The 18637-nt window shown below is 39.6% G+C and overlaps 1 protein-coding gene across 5 annotated transcripts in view; it reads right to left on the reverse strand.

Annotated features, from left to right (window-relative positions):
* The window catches only part of LOC149203172 (uncharacterized), a 276002-nt gene that overhangs the window by 92779 nt on the left and 164586 nt on the right, over nt 1-18637 (reverse strand). For all 5 annotated transcript variants that reach the window (XM_089403354.1, XM_089403351.1, XM_089403350.1 and 2 more), the window contains one exon: nt 1172-1233. In XM_089403354.1, the coding sequence (XP_089259480.1) occupies nt 1172-1233 (62 nt within the window). The remainder of the gene's footprint in view (nt 1-1171; nt 1234-18637) is intronic.

Below are 18637 nucleotides of genomic sequence, written 5' to 3' on the forward strand. Positions count from 1 at the left end.
TAGGTTCGCTCTAAGATGAAATTGCAGGGTCCGAAGCTCACATCTCTGATTTAGGGTTTTGGGCCCCAGTGGCATGCACAGCAAAGAAGGATTTCGACCATAGTCGTTCCCACAGAAGCTCATGCGTGCGACTGGAGCCTTTCAATTGCACGGACAACTCACTATGCATGCGACTGAGAGTTGGGGTTGCAGAATCTCAGTCGCATGCTCACCTTAGTCCAGATCTGACCCCAGTTGCTCGCATACCAGGCTTAAGGGAGCGACTGGGAGCGACTGGGCTGCTACAGTCGCTTGAATGACTCCTCCTCCATGCGATTGGGAACTAAAAGATGAAATCTCAATATTCCAAAGTTTTCGCTTGTTGACCGCAGAGTTCGGCAGTTGACCGTAGACAGTTCACAGTTTATTACAGTCTTCAAAATTAGGGTTTTCAGTATAAGCCTTGTTGGGTTCATTTCATGAATATTGTAGTTATTTTTGTTAGATAGTTGCATAGATGAAGATATGGATCATTGTACTCTCTTTTGCTGAATCATTTGATGACAATCTAATAAGAAGAAGAATTTGCAAAGGTTTTGCCCACAGTGGGTTTTGCCCTGGTCTCCGACCAATCCTAATGTCTTTATGTGTGAATGTTTTTCTTCTATTGTTCCTTTATGTTCCGCTGCATTGATGATGATGATATTGTTCTTTCTACATAGTTGCATATGTTGCTAAATAATGATGTAAATTTGGATAATGTAATGATGTTGTTGGGTGAATGTAATGTGTTAATGAAGAAATACAATTATCAAAGAAAAAAACAATATAGCCCTAAGTAAAATTAACAATAAGTACCCATACAACTATGAAAACGTACCATACATAAATAGTTCATAGCATCAAAGAAAAAAGAGTTTCGAGATTTCATAAATCCACTTGTTTTTTAAGTAATGTGTTAAATATCAAGTGGGCTATCCTTTTCATTATTTTGCTGGGCAAAGAATTCATTTTTGCAGAGACTGTTTTATTAACTGCAAAGGGCATGCATGTCAAGCAGACCCAAATCATAATGCCAATTTGACTTTAAAGACAATGGTGCCCCTTAATGGGATTTCTTAGAAGTATAAGAAATCTATTTATCAATGATTACTTCCATTCATATATATACACCAATATTAGTATAACTTACCATAAACTACCATTGCACGGTCGATTTGGAGCAAGTAGATTATCCAATTTTGCAAACAAAACCTGCAAGGCACACATTGATAGATTTGAGTATATTTCAAAACAATTCCAAATGTTGTGACACCAAATGATTTCTATGAGAATGAATATTTTATGTTTCTATATTAATATTTTGTAAATCAGTAGAAAAAATGTTGCAAACAAAGCTATTAAGCTCATCTAGACAAGTTAATATAGCCAAATAGGAAGATTATAAAGTCTGTAGCAAAGTAGATTCACCTAGGATGTTTTTCCCACACAAATTTATTCGTTGACATTTCTAAGATGAATCTGGCATTTAGGTATAACATCAACCATGCCCACTAAAACTCGGCAAAGAAAAATGGCAACCACTTCTTTTTCGAAAATGCTTCTTATATTAAATTATTCACACAATCAGATCAATTCAATTGTTACACTTAAAGGCCAAAGGCTAACTACAGTGACTTTGTAATTGTTCAACATTAGCAAGAACAACCAACATGCCAGCTTTAGCTACAAGCTCCAAGGAATCACCATGTTTTCTCAAATATCAGTCTAACAATGATTTTATCTGCTAACTTGGATTTAAATGCCCATTAGGCATATTGTGTCTTTGCAAGCATCTGCACCATCCAATCCTTTCCTAATATTACTCTTTTCTATAATTAATGTAACAAACATAAAATACATAATAATGATAATGTTAATTGAACAAACTAAGGGGCACAAGCTTCCACCTGTGTGACTAGTCAATGCAAGTATACCATCACAAGGGCCATTGCAACATCAATTCACTTAATCATTTATCAATTACATAATTACCTATCGTATATGGATTTCAACTTTTTTCCTTTTCATGTTTGATATTTGCTCATATACGGGCTACTAGTCATTACATTGGTATCAAAGCCCATCCCAAGGCACTTGCTGATTCCATCCTTTTTTCTTAACTGGAACAAAATATTATATTAATAAGGGGGATGTAGCATATCCAACAGCATTATATAAACTGGCCAAGACTTCAAGAGGAAAACTAGGCAGTCATCCGCTGCTACAAAAAGTATCTCAAAACACACTATGTAACACATACCAAGTGGCCTGTTTAACGAAAACTCCTGAGATTCTAATAACATTAAAGAACATAAAAGCCAACGGAAGTCCTGATTATTGTTTGCTATTCCTTGACCCCCGTCAGAGGCAAGAGAGCTCTGTTTTCCCAGGTCCATTGGCTCCTTGAGCTAATGAACTGTCTTCTTATATGAAGTTTGTCTGCACTGCATTATCAAATGCCCCCAGTTGTTGGAAGCAGAAGACAGATTTTCTTTACAAATATTCAGAGGCAAGTTCCTCAGCATATTAGAATCAACTTCAAGGATGTTTAATCTTTTCTTTTGACTAATCAGCATATTCATGATGTTAGCATGTTGTGATATACCATGACACCCAATCTCCTTTATCTTTAAGGTAACTGACAGCGAGTTCCTTTTGTTAAAATGTATGCTCTCCTCATCTCTTCACAATATTCTTCTTGACTCAAAGATGTCTCTATTATCTATGCTATGTTCCTTAGTTGTCCAAGACAAATGAAGAATAGCCTGACAAGGGGGATTTTTGTGACCCAATTGCATATAAGAATCTCTCTTGAGCTCTAGATGCTACATCCAAACTTGAAACAATGTTACAACTAGAAAAGAAAATCCTTGCACCAAACTTTAAAATATTGAACCTAGAGAAATCAGAACCAGAAATATATTTCCAACTCGAAAAGGAGAATAAAGAGGTTTTCAAAATACTTCCAGAAAACAAAGATCAGAGATGAATGACATTGGGAGATTCCTTACCCTTTGCCACCAAACACCTGCTCCAATTCCCTCTCATTTTGTATTCATCACGATTTCCCAGTCCAAAGCAATTTCCCAAGACTAGTCTTGCTGACGCCAAACTCACAAGTGTACAAACAAAGATACTTACTACAGTCAAATTGGGCCATGATGGAGAGAATCAGAGCCTGCTTCTCTGGCATATCATCTTCTGCAAATGCACAATTCCACAGCCCATTATTCAGGCAGAGTTTGGGGTCCACCCATTTCGCCTTGAGGTCATTTTCCACTTGGTCTCTTTCATCCAAAGAGTCGGATCTTACAATGACTCCACTACTGGGAGAGTGAGATACCCCTATCCTGCAATTTGTTCTTCAGAGGTCATTGCTTCAGATACCCCTTCAGGTCGTGCTCGTGGATGGTTCGCATAGACATCTTGGCTCCTTCAATCGACAACCATCTCCCCATAGCACCTTCCTGCATTTAATTTCCCTGTTAATGGACTAGCGCATCTCTTATTGACTCAGCAAACACAGAATTAGGCCATCGGAGAGTATATCTATATATCTATAGATTATACATTCAGGTCACTTGGACATCCCCCTTGGTGAGCCTTGGCTCGAAGATGTCCTTCTACCTAGAGCACTTTTTGGAGTTGCAGGATGGTCTCATCGTCCATGACCCTTATACTCGCAGGCAGTAGATGCACTCACTCAAGATCCCATTGGGGCAAATTTCGAGTTGGGTCCCATCGACTTCAGGTGGTGACAGATCACCATATACCACGATCTAATAGGGTCTGCTAGTTGTGCCATCTACAGGAGTCGAAGACCGAGATGCACCTCATTTTTCAGTGCCCTCTATACTCTCTAATCAGAGGATGATAGCATTGCCTATATAGAGAGTTAGAAGAATCCCTCTCTACCTTCGTATGATTTACTGAGCAAAGATGCCTCGCCCTTTTCATCAAGCAAATATTTAGACACAAATCTCTGATCCTACATACCTCGCCTCACTTGAGGACAATCCGACCGATCACATCATACTTTTAGGTTGATTTCACTGATCGAAGCAAGAAGCGACGCGTTGAGTCCCAAGGTATTTTATATAGTAGAGCAATGAGAACTCGGGTCCCCCTTCATCCCTCCCCCCCTTTGGGAGGCCAATTGGTACCCTCAAGACTATTGTGGAGGTGTCAAATAGCACATAGTTCACTCACACCCAAAGCGTCAAAGAGTTTAGTACCAGACAGTTCCTGAGCATGCCCCCCTTGTTGACGAGTTCCTCCCTAGCCCCAGCGAAGCAACCAGAGACTTATAAATAGCTTCTTTCCTCTAGCCTTGGATGTTAGGAGTATCCCTCACTCTTACATATCCCCCAAGATCATGCAGCCAGACTCCTTGTTGGATCCAGATGACTTTGATAGCAAGCCAACACCATTATCACCCCTCGCCATCGGCTATCGAACTCGAGCATTCTTGACATCATCAACCTTCAACCTTGGATTTCTTTGTAGAAAAATTGATAATGATATAGCCCTTCCTAGTTTCAAGTTTTTGCATAGGTTTAATGTCCAAACCCCATCACAACCAAGGTTGCGAGGGAGCGCCCCCCCCTTGAATCCACTCTGGAAGTGCTCTCCACTCTCAAAGCAACCTCGTGAGCGTGCTGCCTTAAAAAAAAATTGCTCCTTTCCTTTCCAGGAGCGAAAGTGGGAGTGATCGAGGAGCAATTTCTCTCGAAGCGAGCTTTTAAATCAGGGAAGAATACAGGAGCGATCACTCCTGACAACACACACGTGCCAAAAATGGCTCACTGTGCCAAAAATCACTCCTTGGTTTTTTTTGCTGGAGGGAGGGGAGGGGCCAAAAGAAATAAAAGGCCTCCTCCCCTCCCATAATGCATCATTTGCATGATGGAGAGAGTAAGAGAGGGCTTTTGGAGCTTGAGTTGAAGGGGTGAGTGAGAGGAAGATTGAGAGGGTTCGAGCTTAAGGAGCTTGCAAGGGAGATTGAAGACTACCATTTGAGAGAGCTTGGGATTGAAGGCACCACCATTAGAGAGCCAAAGAGGTAAGGTATAATCCCATTCTTTTTATTTTTCCATGTAGCATTTGTGTTTTTAACTTTTTTATATGTTCATTTTTTAATGAAAGATGTTCTCTTCTCTCTTTCCCATTCCCATTCATCCTCCATTTTATTGCAGACAAGAAACTATAACTCCACCAAACATGATGGGTATATGACTTGGCATTCCCTTGTTGGTTCCTTTTTTCACTATGATGGTGTTGGGGAGCAAAAGAAGGAGCAGTAATGAAGTTGATGAAGAAGTGGGTAGTGGTGGATTAGGAAATCCTGGAGAGGAGTACCAAGAGGAAGAGGAGGAGGAGGATAATGAGAGTGAGGATGATGATGGAAAGAAAACCAAAGTAGACCAAACTCCCTTGTGGAAATATGTTACCAGGCTTTCAAGAGGGAAAGGGGGTGGAACCATTTTATTTACATGCCCCCATTGCAAAATCACTTTCACATGTTCATACACCCGTGCCAGAAAGCATCTTTGTGGGGAAATGGCATGGGATGGAACTAAGCAAATAGGAATCAAAACTTGTGGAAGTGTGTCAACACAATAAAGAGCCAAATACATAAGGGAAGAAGAGGAAGCCCAATACAAATCTAAAAGATCAAAGGGTGACTTTGAACCATTGTTTTACAACCAGGCCGGCTCAACTCGGAAACGGCCGAGTCAAACCGAGCCGGTAAAAAAATGTGTGACCAGGCCAGCAAACCGGCTCGGTTGACCGAGTCATTAATGACCAGGCCGAGTCATCCAATGACTCGGCCTAGTCATCAATGACTCGGTCAACCAGGCCGAGTCCGTATTGACCAGGCCTAGTCATTGGAAAACGGCTGGGCAGCGTAAAAAATAAATTTTATTCACTTTTTTTTGGATTTGTGGTGTGAAATTAATCTGTTTGGATGTCTGTAATTTTATTATGAAGTACACAATGCATAAAGTATGCCATGAACCATGGTATGAAGCAATAATGGGAAAATGATAATTATAAATCTTACGAGCCATGTCTGAGAAATGTCAAATCTGAAGTTGATATTTTCGAAATATATCAGGACTGAGGGCCAGCTGAATGCCCTTCTCCTGCTCAGAATATCAGATCTGAAAATGAGTTATTTCAACTCAAAATGATCTCGGAAACTTAACAAAAATGCTGCCCTAGCAATGAAAAACTTGGTTGTGAAGAAACCAACACTGAAAATATGCTTAAAGTGTTCTATAGCTGTGCTTTCTGGTGAAAAATCAGGTCTGAAAGTGTGCTCTAGCTGCCATAGAAGTGACAAGATGAAGCTTGATTCTTTGAAAATCAGATCATAAAGTTTTGCCTTAACAGCTAGCTGGTGAAAACAGCCTGAGAAGTGCAAATTTGTGCCCTAGCTCCCCAAATTAGTTCAACAAAAATCACAAAATGTGCCTGAGATGCTATTGTTGTTGAAAATCTGCAATATTTAGTTTACCCTAAAAATAGTAGAGGTATGTTGTAGTTGTGTCCTAGCTGCTTGTTGGAGTTTGGTCTCACCAATCAAAAATCCCTTCACAAAAACAGAAAAAGAGCTGAAATGGACAACTTTGGCATTCTACTGGAGAGTGTCCAGTTGACAGTGGTCTGTGGGTCAGACCACATATGTCTTGACTTGACCTGGTTTTTAGGTCATTTGTGTCTGAGTGCCAGCTGTGGTTTGAATTTTTGAATGACTTTAATCATTGCATAGAGGATCAATGGTAAATCTCTAGATACCAAGTTTGTGACCTTCCGTGGAAGAGATGGAAGGTTTAGGTATTTCACCTCTTGGAAATTGAAGCTCCATGAGCCTACTTTGATCATATGTTGTCTTCCATCTATATTATAATGCTATGTGTTTGGAAACATGAATGAAAATCTTTAAAATTATGTTTAAAATATTTAAAATTATGTTTTTTTATAAAAAAAATAAATATTTAATGTATTTTTTACAATGACCGAGTCATTGAAATCGACTAGGCCGAGTCATTACCGATTCGGAGTCGGAGTCGGAGTCGATCCTCGGCCGAGTCGGAGTCCTGGTCGGAGTCGTAAAACACTGCTTTGAACATGACACCACTAACCCACAATCACATAGACTAAGAACTCCATCATCATCCAACCATGGTAGTGGATACAACACAGACACAGACATCCCTTTAAGACATAGAAACTTATCAGATTTCCTTGATCAAGGGTGTAGGGATGATGTGGATGCAAAAAATTCCCTGTTTCTCTATGCATGTGGGATACCATTCAATGTTCTTCGCTCACCTTATTTGCATGAAATGGTTTCCGCCATCAATGATGCCCCTGACGAATACAAAAGCCCTAGGTATGCCAGAGCTAGAATTGTGGGCTCAAACTAGCAAGGGTCCTAGGAGGGGATCCTAAAGGGCAACTACTAGGTCAAGGGCAACAATGGGGCGATAACACACTGTCCCCTTAGCTAAGCCTCCCTGCTTACCAATGGGAGGAGACACGATATAAAGGGGAATCACTAGATGAATAGTTCAATATGAGGATAAGGAGTGATTCCTAAGGCCTCTTCACAAGAGAGACTCAAGTGTATGGTTTACTTGCTTCGGAAGCAAGGTGATAAGCTCTCTAGGAAGGGCTAGAAGGATTCTTGAGGCTAGGGTTTGGGAGTATATCTTGTAAAGATGGTTATTAGGCCTAGAAATCCTTATGGAGAATTGGTCTTTGTATGTACTATGATCTTTGTGAAATTGGAGTTGTTAGGTTGCAGGACCACATGAGACCAGGTGGACCCAGAGTTAGGTCGAGGAACTGGAATTGATTGCTCAAGGAGGGACTTGACCTAATTGTGGAAGAGAAGAGGATCAATGAACAAAGCTTCTTGGAATACAGTGTAATGATCCAAATGAGGTCACTAGCCAAGGGAAACTTAGGGCAAGAGACGATCATTGGGCTAAGGCTTGCAATATCTCGAGATCCCATTGTCGGAATTTTGTGAAATTTGGAGGGCCTCTAGAGGAAACCCTAGTGCAGTAATGGGCAAGAGATAGAAGTATTTTGATGGCTAGAACATGAGATAATTGATGGCCTATAAAGAGGAGGAGAGGTGAGAAAAATATGCGTTTAAAGTGACCACCTATGGAAGGACTAGTTCCTTATCCTTTGGGGAAGATGGAGTCAGGAGAATTTATGGTTTGTAAGAGGTTCACCCAATCAAGGAGCTCTTCAAGCAACTTGGCATGGCATTAGGGTATGGGAGCAGCTACTTGAGATCTTTACACTTCACTATGCAATAAATGATGACTTATCAAGGTATATTTTGACAAAATAACCTCTAGGAATATTCACCCATTCATATATGGCCCATGTAATGATGTAACGCTATAAAAGAACAAAATCTCCACAATATCATACAAGAAAGAAATAAATTTCAGACTTGTATAATGGAAATCCCAGCATATTCATGTGACAAAGTAAATGACAAGAATAAGCATGAAAAAGATTGCTTACATGTACAAAAGAGTATATCCAATCATCATATTATGACAATAATGAAGCTCCAAGACAAGAGAAGTAGATCCAAACATCAAAATTCATCCATAACATCCAAATTCGTCCTCCAAATGGGAATGCGAAGTTCACAAGCATTGCTAAATCCCAATCCAAGAGATGATGATTAGAATGAATCACCTCACTTCTATTTATACAATCACTAATGAGTTTGATTTGCCTAATTATGCCTATTTCAGCCCCAAATAATAAAATAATATGCAATAATAACATTTCTTGGTGACAAGCCCACCAAGATAGCTCAATAACATAATAATAAGCCTCTCAAAAGGGTCGAATGATCAATAAAGTGTGTCATTGAACCTTTGAGGAGGCATAACAAAGTCCAGAATGTGCCACGATGTGAGAATGGACCTCAAACATAGTGGACAAGGTGTTGGTCCCTTGTTTCCAAGCAAATCCCTGTGGTGCCCCCAAGTGGCTGTAAGGGGCACAAGGACATCCTCATGGGTCTCCAAGTGGATCGAAAATGCCTGTAAACCATCTTTAAGGGCTACAATGATGTCATAAGCCATTCGTGGTGCTCATCTGGACCCTGGATCATCTACCAAGTGTATGATGGAAGTGTGGAGCTCACTGGGCATGGTGAACCAGGTACATCATCCTCATTCAAAAAGGTCGAACACGAGCAATCAATGAGTGATATGAAGCACTCTCTGTTATGGTGGAGGCCCATGGCTCTCAACACTCACCCTATAAGTGCCAATGTGGCCCTCGGGAGGGCTAGGACCCTGTATAGGGAGACCAAGCCCCAAATGGAGACCAACCTGCAACCCTGCATAAGATCCAATGTGTCCCCTTGCCCTCCAATACAACAAATCATTAGAATAATCAAGTAAAAGAGCCAAAAAGTCATGGAATAAATCAGGCACTTCATGGTGGGATGCCCTTCTATAATGGGCTTTGGCATGTAAAAGTGTCTCCAAGCTCAATTGGGGGTTAATCAAGGACCCTATTAGGTGGTTTCAACCTTGAAATGGGGTGACATGTCCATGGTACATTCCTCAAGTGGTAGGTGGCAAATGATGTAGTAATGGAACCGAATGGGGATTAGCGGAATCATTCAGACCACATGTCATGGTACAAGGGTAGCTATAACAAGAGAAGCCCACACTTGGGTATATGAGTGTAGGAGGGAGAAAATTGTGGTACATGAGTTAACCCGGCCTTTGTTTTTTCACCCTTCTTCATATGCCTTTTGCCTTTGATGATTTTCTTCATAACTGCTCCGGGTCCAGGGGATGAGAGCATGATGTGTAATATATAGCAGTGGATGCCTCCCTAAGGTGCGACAATTCCTCACCCACTAGGGGTTGGACAATCATGGGTTCCTTAATGATGGTGGGGGCTCATCTAGGGCCCATAGGAACCAAGGTAATGGCCATGGATAAGGGGTAGAGCTCATGTTTTTCTTTTGCCCACGTGCTAAATTTGTATGTCCTGGCCATATTTTGCATTTTGTGGTACGTTTCCTATTGAGAGTGGCCAAATTATGATTTTCTTTTCCTTTTAGCAGCATCATCCTTCGGGGCATCGATCTAGGCCCGACCCAAGGTGTGGACAAGGGGAGGGGGAGACTAACCCTATGTGTACCCAGTGGACCCATGTGGACCCAGATGGGAAAAGAGATGAATGGGGTTAAAATAAGTGGAAAGGAGTGATGTATATGGTGTCGGGAAGCGGGACCATGCAACCAAAATTGGGATTTCCCATGTAATGCCAACCCTAAAGCTAATGGCCAGTAAAGGAGATCCCACGCAAATAGGATACAAGGCTAACCACAAAATTGGGCAACAGAGACAAGAGTACAGACCTAGCCCACTTTTTCAGTCGAATCCCCGCACCAATCCATGCCCGAAAGTACCCATGACAATTAAGGAAAATTACTCAACTGTACCAATGAAAGGCCATACCTTCGAGTTCGGGAGGCCCACCTTCAAACATACAATCATAACAAGTGGGTGAGGGACCACATCGTTGACTCAAGTGGCGAAGATAATGGCACATCGAGCTATCTAGTGGCTGCAAGGGGTTGTTGGTTGTCGGCTAAGGACCATCTAGGAGAAAAAAATTTCTCCTATATTCTTTACCTAGAGGTGGTGGGTAACAAGACTTGATCATGAAAAAGCCAAACACATGCTTTGGGTAAATTGACAAATTCTTGGAATGACTATGGGGTATCCATTGTACCTAATGGTTTGACAAATGTAAAAGGAAAGCCAATGATAAGTGTTTTTGGTGTGTCTGCTACTAGTGCAGTCTTCCTTTCAACACATGATTACTCAGAAAAGTTCAAGACCACCATCAACATTACACAACCATTACTTCAAATAATTTAAAGTATTGAGTCATACAATGTCATCCAAGTCATCACTAATAACGCTTCTAATTATAAGGCGGCGAGAGCAATCATTGAGGATAAATACCCCAACATATTTGGGTCTATGTGTTTGGTTCACACAATGAACCTTATTAAGATCAAGGAACCTCAATATAGATGGATTGGTGATTTGTACAAGAGAGGCAAGAGAATGATAAAATTTATTACCAAGCATAGCAATACCCATGAGCTATTGAAGCTTGGGAAGAGCTATTGAAGCTTGGGAAGAATAGATTTGCTAGCTATTACCTCACCTTCAAGCGCCATTTGAAGGTAAGAGAGTCATTGGCTAGCATGGCATCAAGTCAACATTGGCAAGTATTAAAGAACAGGGCTCCAACCGCACCTGACATGGAAGGTTTTGAAGAGGTGGAGGAGACCACTCCTAATGGTTTGTTTTGGACACGTGTGGGGGGATGTTTTGCAATACACAAAGCCCATTTATAACATGATTCATTTTGCAGATATAGATGCACCAATGAATGGTGAGGTGTATGAGAAAATGGATAACATGTTGGGGCAAATAAAAGATATTGTTCAGCCAAAAGATCCCAACTTGTATGATCGTATTTACAATTTTGTGTGTGCACGGTAGGATAAACTTAATGTTCCACTACATGCCTTGGCGTATATCCTTATGCCAAAATACTACTCTCCATCTTGGTTGGGAAAACCTACACCTCGGGGTGGGGTTACGACCAAACCCCATATAGATCCAAAGGAACAAGTTGGGTATATGACTCTTGAGATGTGTAACTAGGTTCGGTCTTCGTAATGTCTATTGTAATCAAGATTTTATGTATTTGATAAAAAGAGAGAAAGAATTTATTATTTTTCATTCTTGATGCATGGGTTTCATGCTCAAGGTAAATTTATTTGTAGGTCAAGCACCCATTAAGTGCTTCTAGGTTTGTCATAGAATTATGAAGTCAAAAGTCATTGCCATACATGTAAGACCCCTTTGGGCATATTGTATTATGTAAAAGAAATTTATTTGAGTCATAAAAGACCCGCCAAGATGTTGTCAATGCGCTGCAACAAGTCGGCCTACATGATGTTGAAATATGTAACTTGGTTCAGTCTTCATAATGACATATGTAATCATGATTTTTATATTTGATGTAATGAGAAAATTAAATTTATTATTGTTGTTCTTGAGGCATGGGTTTCATGCTCAAGGAAATTTATTTTTAGGTCTAGCTCCCATTGTGGGTTCCTAGGGCTTGTCATTGAGTCTACAACTCATTAAGTCATTGCCATGTATGAAGGACCCATTTGGGCAAGTTACATAATGTAAAAGGAAAATTATTTGAGTCGAAATAGAGTCAAGAACCCTCCAAGATCAAGTCAAAGATGCTAGCAACATGTTGGCCTTCCAAATAGTGACAAGTCGGCCTATTTTGGAGTGACTAGAAGACTATATATACAAGACTAGTCGACCACCTTTGGGGCATAAATCACTCACAAGAAACTCGACCAAGAGCACTGAAATCAACGAAGGAAGGAGAAGATCAAGCAAAAGAGGAAGAGGCATATTTTCAGGATTGTTTTTGGACTAAAATTCTCACATGTGTGGGTTGAGGCTAGAGCATCCACTATAGAACCTAAGACCGAATTACAGTCATCTCTAGAAGCTGAATCTTGGTGCCAAAACAGTCTTATTTGAAGGTCGAAGTCTTGAAGAGAAGGGGCCTAGTCAAGCGAAGGATAAGAAGGGCTAAAATTGCCCTAATCACCTCACACATGCGAAAATTGCAGGAAGTTTCAGGAGGCCGAGTATTGCAGGAAGAGAAAGCAATCTCGTGTTGCAGGGCTAAGGTCAAGAAGAAGGAGAAGTTGAAGCAGTTTCTAGTCAAGGTTGACTTTGTTTGACTTGAAAAGAAGAGAGCAAGGTTTGACTTGATCTTGGAGGAGTTTTTGGTCAAGGGTCTAGGCCTTGGAATTCGTCAATTGAAGATTCTATACAAAGAAGAATTCCTATGGGTTTTCCTCCCAGAGTTGGAGAGTTTTTGGCCTTGGCTGATCACCTATATCTTCTGTCCTATTGTCTCATTGTCCTTTATGTTTCGGTAGGTGTTTGATGATAGAGAACACTAATTATAATAAAGGAAAGAAGAAGTAAATCAAGAAAAGTAAAAATACATCACAATCAATTATCAATAAGAAGGTAAATAACCTACACTTGTTGCCCTTAGATTTCTCAACACATGAAAGATCAAGTCGGCCTCATGGAGGCAATTCATACCCCTGGAAAGCTTATATATAAGAGGCATTCGACCTCAATTGAAACACACATCCAAGACATACAAAGAGGTAAGAAAAAGAGTTCAATCTTAAAGAGGAAGTAGTCCTAAGGCAGGCGAAGTTCAAGACGAAAGCTAGAGTCGAAGTTTTTGGGTCTCTCTCTCTCTCTTAACTGTAACAAAATTCTGACGCTGCTAGGTAAAAGTTGTTAGAGGACAAAGTTGTTGGAAAGTTGCTAGAGGACGAAGTTGTTGGAAAGTTGTTGAAGGACAAAGTTGTTGAAATGTTGTTGGAGGTCGAAGTTGTTGGAGAGTTGTGGGGGTTCAAAGTTGTTGGAAAAGTTGTTAGGGTGGACGTCGCTGGAAAATTTGTTGGGGTCGAAGTTGTTGGAGAAGTTGTTGCTGGAAGGTCAAAGTTTGTTGTTGTAAGCTGTGTAAGGAAAGCTCATCAAGAAGGAAGGTTGACTTGGTCTTGGAGGGGTCTTTTTCAAGGGTCTTAGGTCTTGGAATTCGTCATTTGAAGATTCTATAAGAAGAGAAGAATTCTTGTGGGTTTTCCTCTCAAGAGGAGAGGTTTTGGCCCTGGCTAGCAACCTACATTTTGTGTCCTCTTGTCTCTTTGATCTTCATTGTTTGGTAGTTATTTGATGATAGAAAACACAATAATAATCAAGTTAAAGAAGAAGCTAATCAAGTTAAGTAAAAAGACATCACAAGCAGTTATCAAAGTAAGAGAAATCACCTAATCTAGCTACCCCTAGATTTCTCAACATGGTATCAGAGCTAAGGTGACTACATCAAGAAGAAGAGGCAGCTTGAAGATCACATCATTGAAGAAGGATACATAAGGGTCAAGCACAAGGAAATCATTAAGGAGGACTAAGAAGCACCAAGGAGGAGTACTCATCTCAAGAATCACATCATCACAACGACAAGAAGACCTCAAGGACACTAGGGTTTTTCCTAAGACTAAGAGTCATTGTCATATATTGAAGACCCCATTGGGCAGATTGTATCTTGTAAAGGAAAATTATTTTTGTCTTTAAAGTGTCGAAGAGGCCTATATATAGAGAGGAACTCGTCCTCCAAAAGAGTCACTCACTCATCTCTCATTCTATGCGAAGAAAAGGACAAGAAGAGGTAAAAGAAGAAGGACGAAGAAGAGATTGAAGCAAGTCGAAGTGCTTGGGCTAGTTCTCTCTCTCACGTGCAAATCGAAGCTAGGGCTTCAGAACAAGGGCCATCTTTGGTTCAATCTTGAGAGGAAGAGAGAAAAGAAGTCAAGAGAAGGTCACTTAGGGTGTCTCTCTAGCCCTAAGTCTCAAGGAAAGGAAAGTGAAGGGAAGAAGAGGCCATACGAAGAAGATCGAAGTCTTCTAGAGGGGCAGCAGCAGTTGTCGGGTAGTCAGAACTTCGGATTTGCAATAGAAGGTCGAAGTTCTTACAACAGGAGGTTGAGTTGATCTTGATCTTGGAGGGTATTTGTCTGAGTCTGTAGATCATGGTATTCGTCAATTGAAGGATCTATAAGAAGAGAAGAAATTTAAGGGTTTTCCCCTCAAGAGGAGGGGTTTTGGCCCTGGCTTGCAGCCTATATACTGCGTCACTGTTCTTATTCTTTTGGTAGTTGTTTGATGTATCTCACATTATAGTAATAAGGATTAAAGATAATAAGATAAAAGGTAACACAAACAGTTATCAACTTAAAGAGAATTAACATATTCATTGCCCTATTGAATTCTCAACAAATCCAAGACCTCTTAGACCTAGCCAAGGACCTCCTCCAACCACCAAGTCGACCCTTCCTTCCTGTAGACAATCCTTGCCAAAGTCTCCAAGTATTAGCTTCACACAGTGTTACTTGGGAGCGGGAGCGAAAGCGGGGAGCGAGAGTGAAAACAGGTGCGAGAGAGACATTTTCAAAAGCTCCCGGTTTGGGAGCAAATCCCGGAGCGTTTTTTATATAATATATATATTCTTTATATTTTTATATTTTGATACATATATGTCAACAAAAACATGTAGAATTATGAATTAGATATAAAAAACATAAAAAAAAAAAAAACAAAACAAAACAACAAAAAAAAAACATAGATTGAACCATATAACAACAATCATCTAGAATTTATAATCTTCATCAACCACGTCCACAAGTTAGTAACATAGTAACATACAACATGTTGAGTCTTGTGATTCATCAATCTTAAAGTTTCAAGCTTTCAAAATTCAATATATAACATTTATCATCATTGATCACCAAAGTTGTACTTGTAAGCTAAGTGTAACTATTATAACAAATAATATTTAACATGAAATGAAATGTTATAAAATGAAATGAAACAACTTTCAACTTTCATGAAGCATCATATTCATAATTCATTACTAATGAGTTATAATTGCCAACTTCAAACTTAAATTGTCATATATTGTTTAAAAAAATATCATAATAAATATGAAACAGTCAATAGTTATAAAAACTACTAGAAACTAGAAAAGACAAGTACATCTATTATCTATGCTTATGCTTGGGCCTCTTGCCACCACGAGAAATGTCTATTTTTTTAGTCTTGTTGGAAAATCAGGATCTTTGTCATTAATATCACCCTCTAAGCATTAAAATCTAGAGGTGTCTTTGTCATTACCTCTGTATCTGTATAGGGATCTTTGTCATTAATATCACCCTCTAAGCATTAACATAAGATACAAAAAGCTTAGCATGTCAAGTCAAGATTTTGTTTGAGTGATGCGTACATTTTTAGGAGGGTCATGATAGACGAGTTCGACAACCAATGTCACTAACATTAAGGTACATAGAGGGATTGGTGCTCTTGATTAAATACGAGTTCCATACCCTAATACATGACAAAATTCAATGGAAACATTGCAATCCTGAAAAACTAATAAGTCTGCTGGATTTTGAATGAAATCTAAAATTCTACTTTCTCCATATGAAATCCAATGAGGTCGGAACCACTCTCAAACATCCTGAGTCATTTCATGGTAATGTTAAAAATTTAAGTAAAAAGATGAAAATGGAGATTAAGGAGAATGTCACTTTTACTTATCACATATAAATACTAGGGCCATAGGCTTGATCATTAAGTTGCCCCACTCAAAACTTATTCGTTTCTTTGAAAAAAAATTCTTTTGGAACATCACTGCAAAAAAAAAATTTGCAAAAAAGGCAGGGAGCGTGCTCCCGAAAACGCTCCCGAAAAGGCAGGGAGCGTGCTCCCGACCCGCTCCCGCCCGGAGCGCTTATTGGGAGTGGGATCGAGAGGGGGCGCTCCCCCACAACACTAGAGCCTGCACAGTTGTAACTTCAATCCAGGATTTCGGCCCCCCAGCTACAGATTTTCGGCCCGTAGCTTCAGAACTTCAGACCTGCAATAAATTCATAATTCCGGCCCCAACACTAGCCCAATAACTTTGCATGTGTGAGAGATAGAATGCCCAAAAACTCGATTTTAGGTCTTCCCAGCTAATCTTCTTCTTCTCTAGCAATTTCACTCTCTTTTCTTGCTCCTCTTTCTTGTAGATCGAACTTCTTGAGTGGGTGCTCCAAATAGATCGAATTGCCTCTTATTTATCGCCTTCCAGCTGAGTCGAATAGCCCTAATCCAGGGCGACTTGTTGAGTATACCATTGTAACGACCAAAAGTCGTATACGCAACAGATATATTTAAAATACTTCGTAGACAAATACATCCATCGTAGGATAGTAAGTGTAAATTGTATATTATATAAAGAATTGATGTAGGATGAGTACAAATGAGAATGAGGGTCCTGTATATATAGCCAGATAAGTACCCTTTGACGACTAGGCATGTTTCTAAGACATGCCTTTTCATTATTAACTAACTAACCATTAGTTAATTTACTTATTATTTATTATTATATTTATATTATTATGATTATTATTTATTATCTATTTTTATTTATTTTTACATCATTTATGTTCATAACAGTCGAATAGCCCTAATCCAAAGCGACATGTTGAGGATAGGGTCGACTTGGTGTGGAGGTGACAAATGATCTTTTTGACTCAAAAATATTTCTTTTTACATGATACAAAAGCCCAAGAAGGGTCTAATAAAAATGACAATGACTCGATACAAAACCTAGAAGCCTTCAATGGAGGCTTTAACCTAGAATTTGTTGACCTAACCATGAAACCCATGCTTTAATAAGTCATTTTCTTTTATAATAAAAAGTCATTTTTCTTTCTTTTGATCATTACATTACAACATGACTCAAGTACAATTATGAACACCAACACTAGTTACATTTTTCAACACTCCCTCTTAACTAGGGAGGTATACATAATTACATGTATAGGTACAAGGAAGATCTCAAAATAATATGATCTATGAAGAGTCACAGCACACACGCGGTGCTACAGATTAGATACCTGACCAGGCTACTATAATCGGGTGGGACTAAGGTGAACTCAAGTTTTAGCCACTCTAGGTGCCATCAAGCTTTTAAGCTCTATCACCAACCCAGGGATCTAGGTGCGTATCCAAGGTTAGAGCTCCATGACCAACGCCACCCTCCCTACTTCGAGATCTGGACATCAACACATAGGTCGACCAAATGTCCTCCAAAGCATCTTGTTGCCAGAAGATGCTTCATCTCTCCTTATCAATTAAATCAGATATATATATGTACCACTCCAAGCATGCTTCAAACGTTCAATCTTTTAACGAAAAGATCATGCACAATTACAACCCCAGTCAGTAATAAACCTTCAAATGCATATACAAGTAAACACAAACCTTTGGGGTCCTCAATCATCCTGATGCTACTCATATCATCATCACGTACAACTTGTCGGAAGCTTGCTTCTTTCACTTCTTCCGTAGCACCAAGTACAACCTCAGTACTTCTCATGTCTTTTGTATGCAACCTCATGAATTTGCCTGAAGTACTTTCATTCATTCTTTCTTCGAGGTATATCCTATGACTATCATCACATGCCCTCCCTCTTAACTAGGGAGATCTATCCTTTCTTCTATCGAACCTCCCTCTTAACTCGACAGCTTCCTTCTTTTATAACTTCGGAGAAACTTCAACCTTTCAAGGCTTCATTCTTACTCATGGAATCAAGGTCATCTTGATCATCATCATTCTTATAACTTCCTTCATCAATATTATCACCTTCAATTATGAACATCTTCAACATCTTGAAGATTATGTACCTCAAAAACTTTAATAGCAAGTACAACCAAATACAAATATATAGTAGCATGAAGTTAACTATATCAAAATCATTTCATTACAATGGAAGCATCAAAACATTCAAACTTTAGACATCAGGTACCTAAACATAGTTAGATTCATAATCAGCGAGGGTCACATCTTTTTACATACTACACTC

Source organism: Pinus tabuliformis, chromosome 2_1 (assembly GCF_031772625.1).
Source record: "Pinus tabuliformis cultivar Carrire ecotype Pingquan chromosome 2_1, CPIR1, whole genome shotgun sequence".
NCBI classification, from domain to species: domain Eukaryota; kingdom Viridiplantae; phylum Streptophyta; class Pinopsida; order Pinales; family Pinaceae; genus Pinus; species Pinus tabuliformis.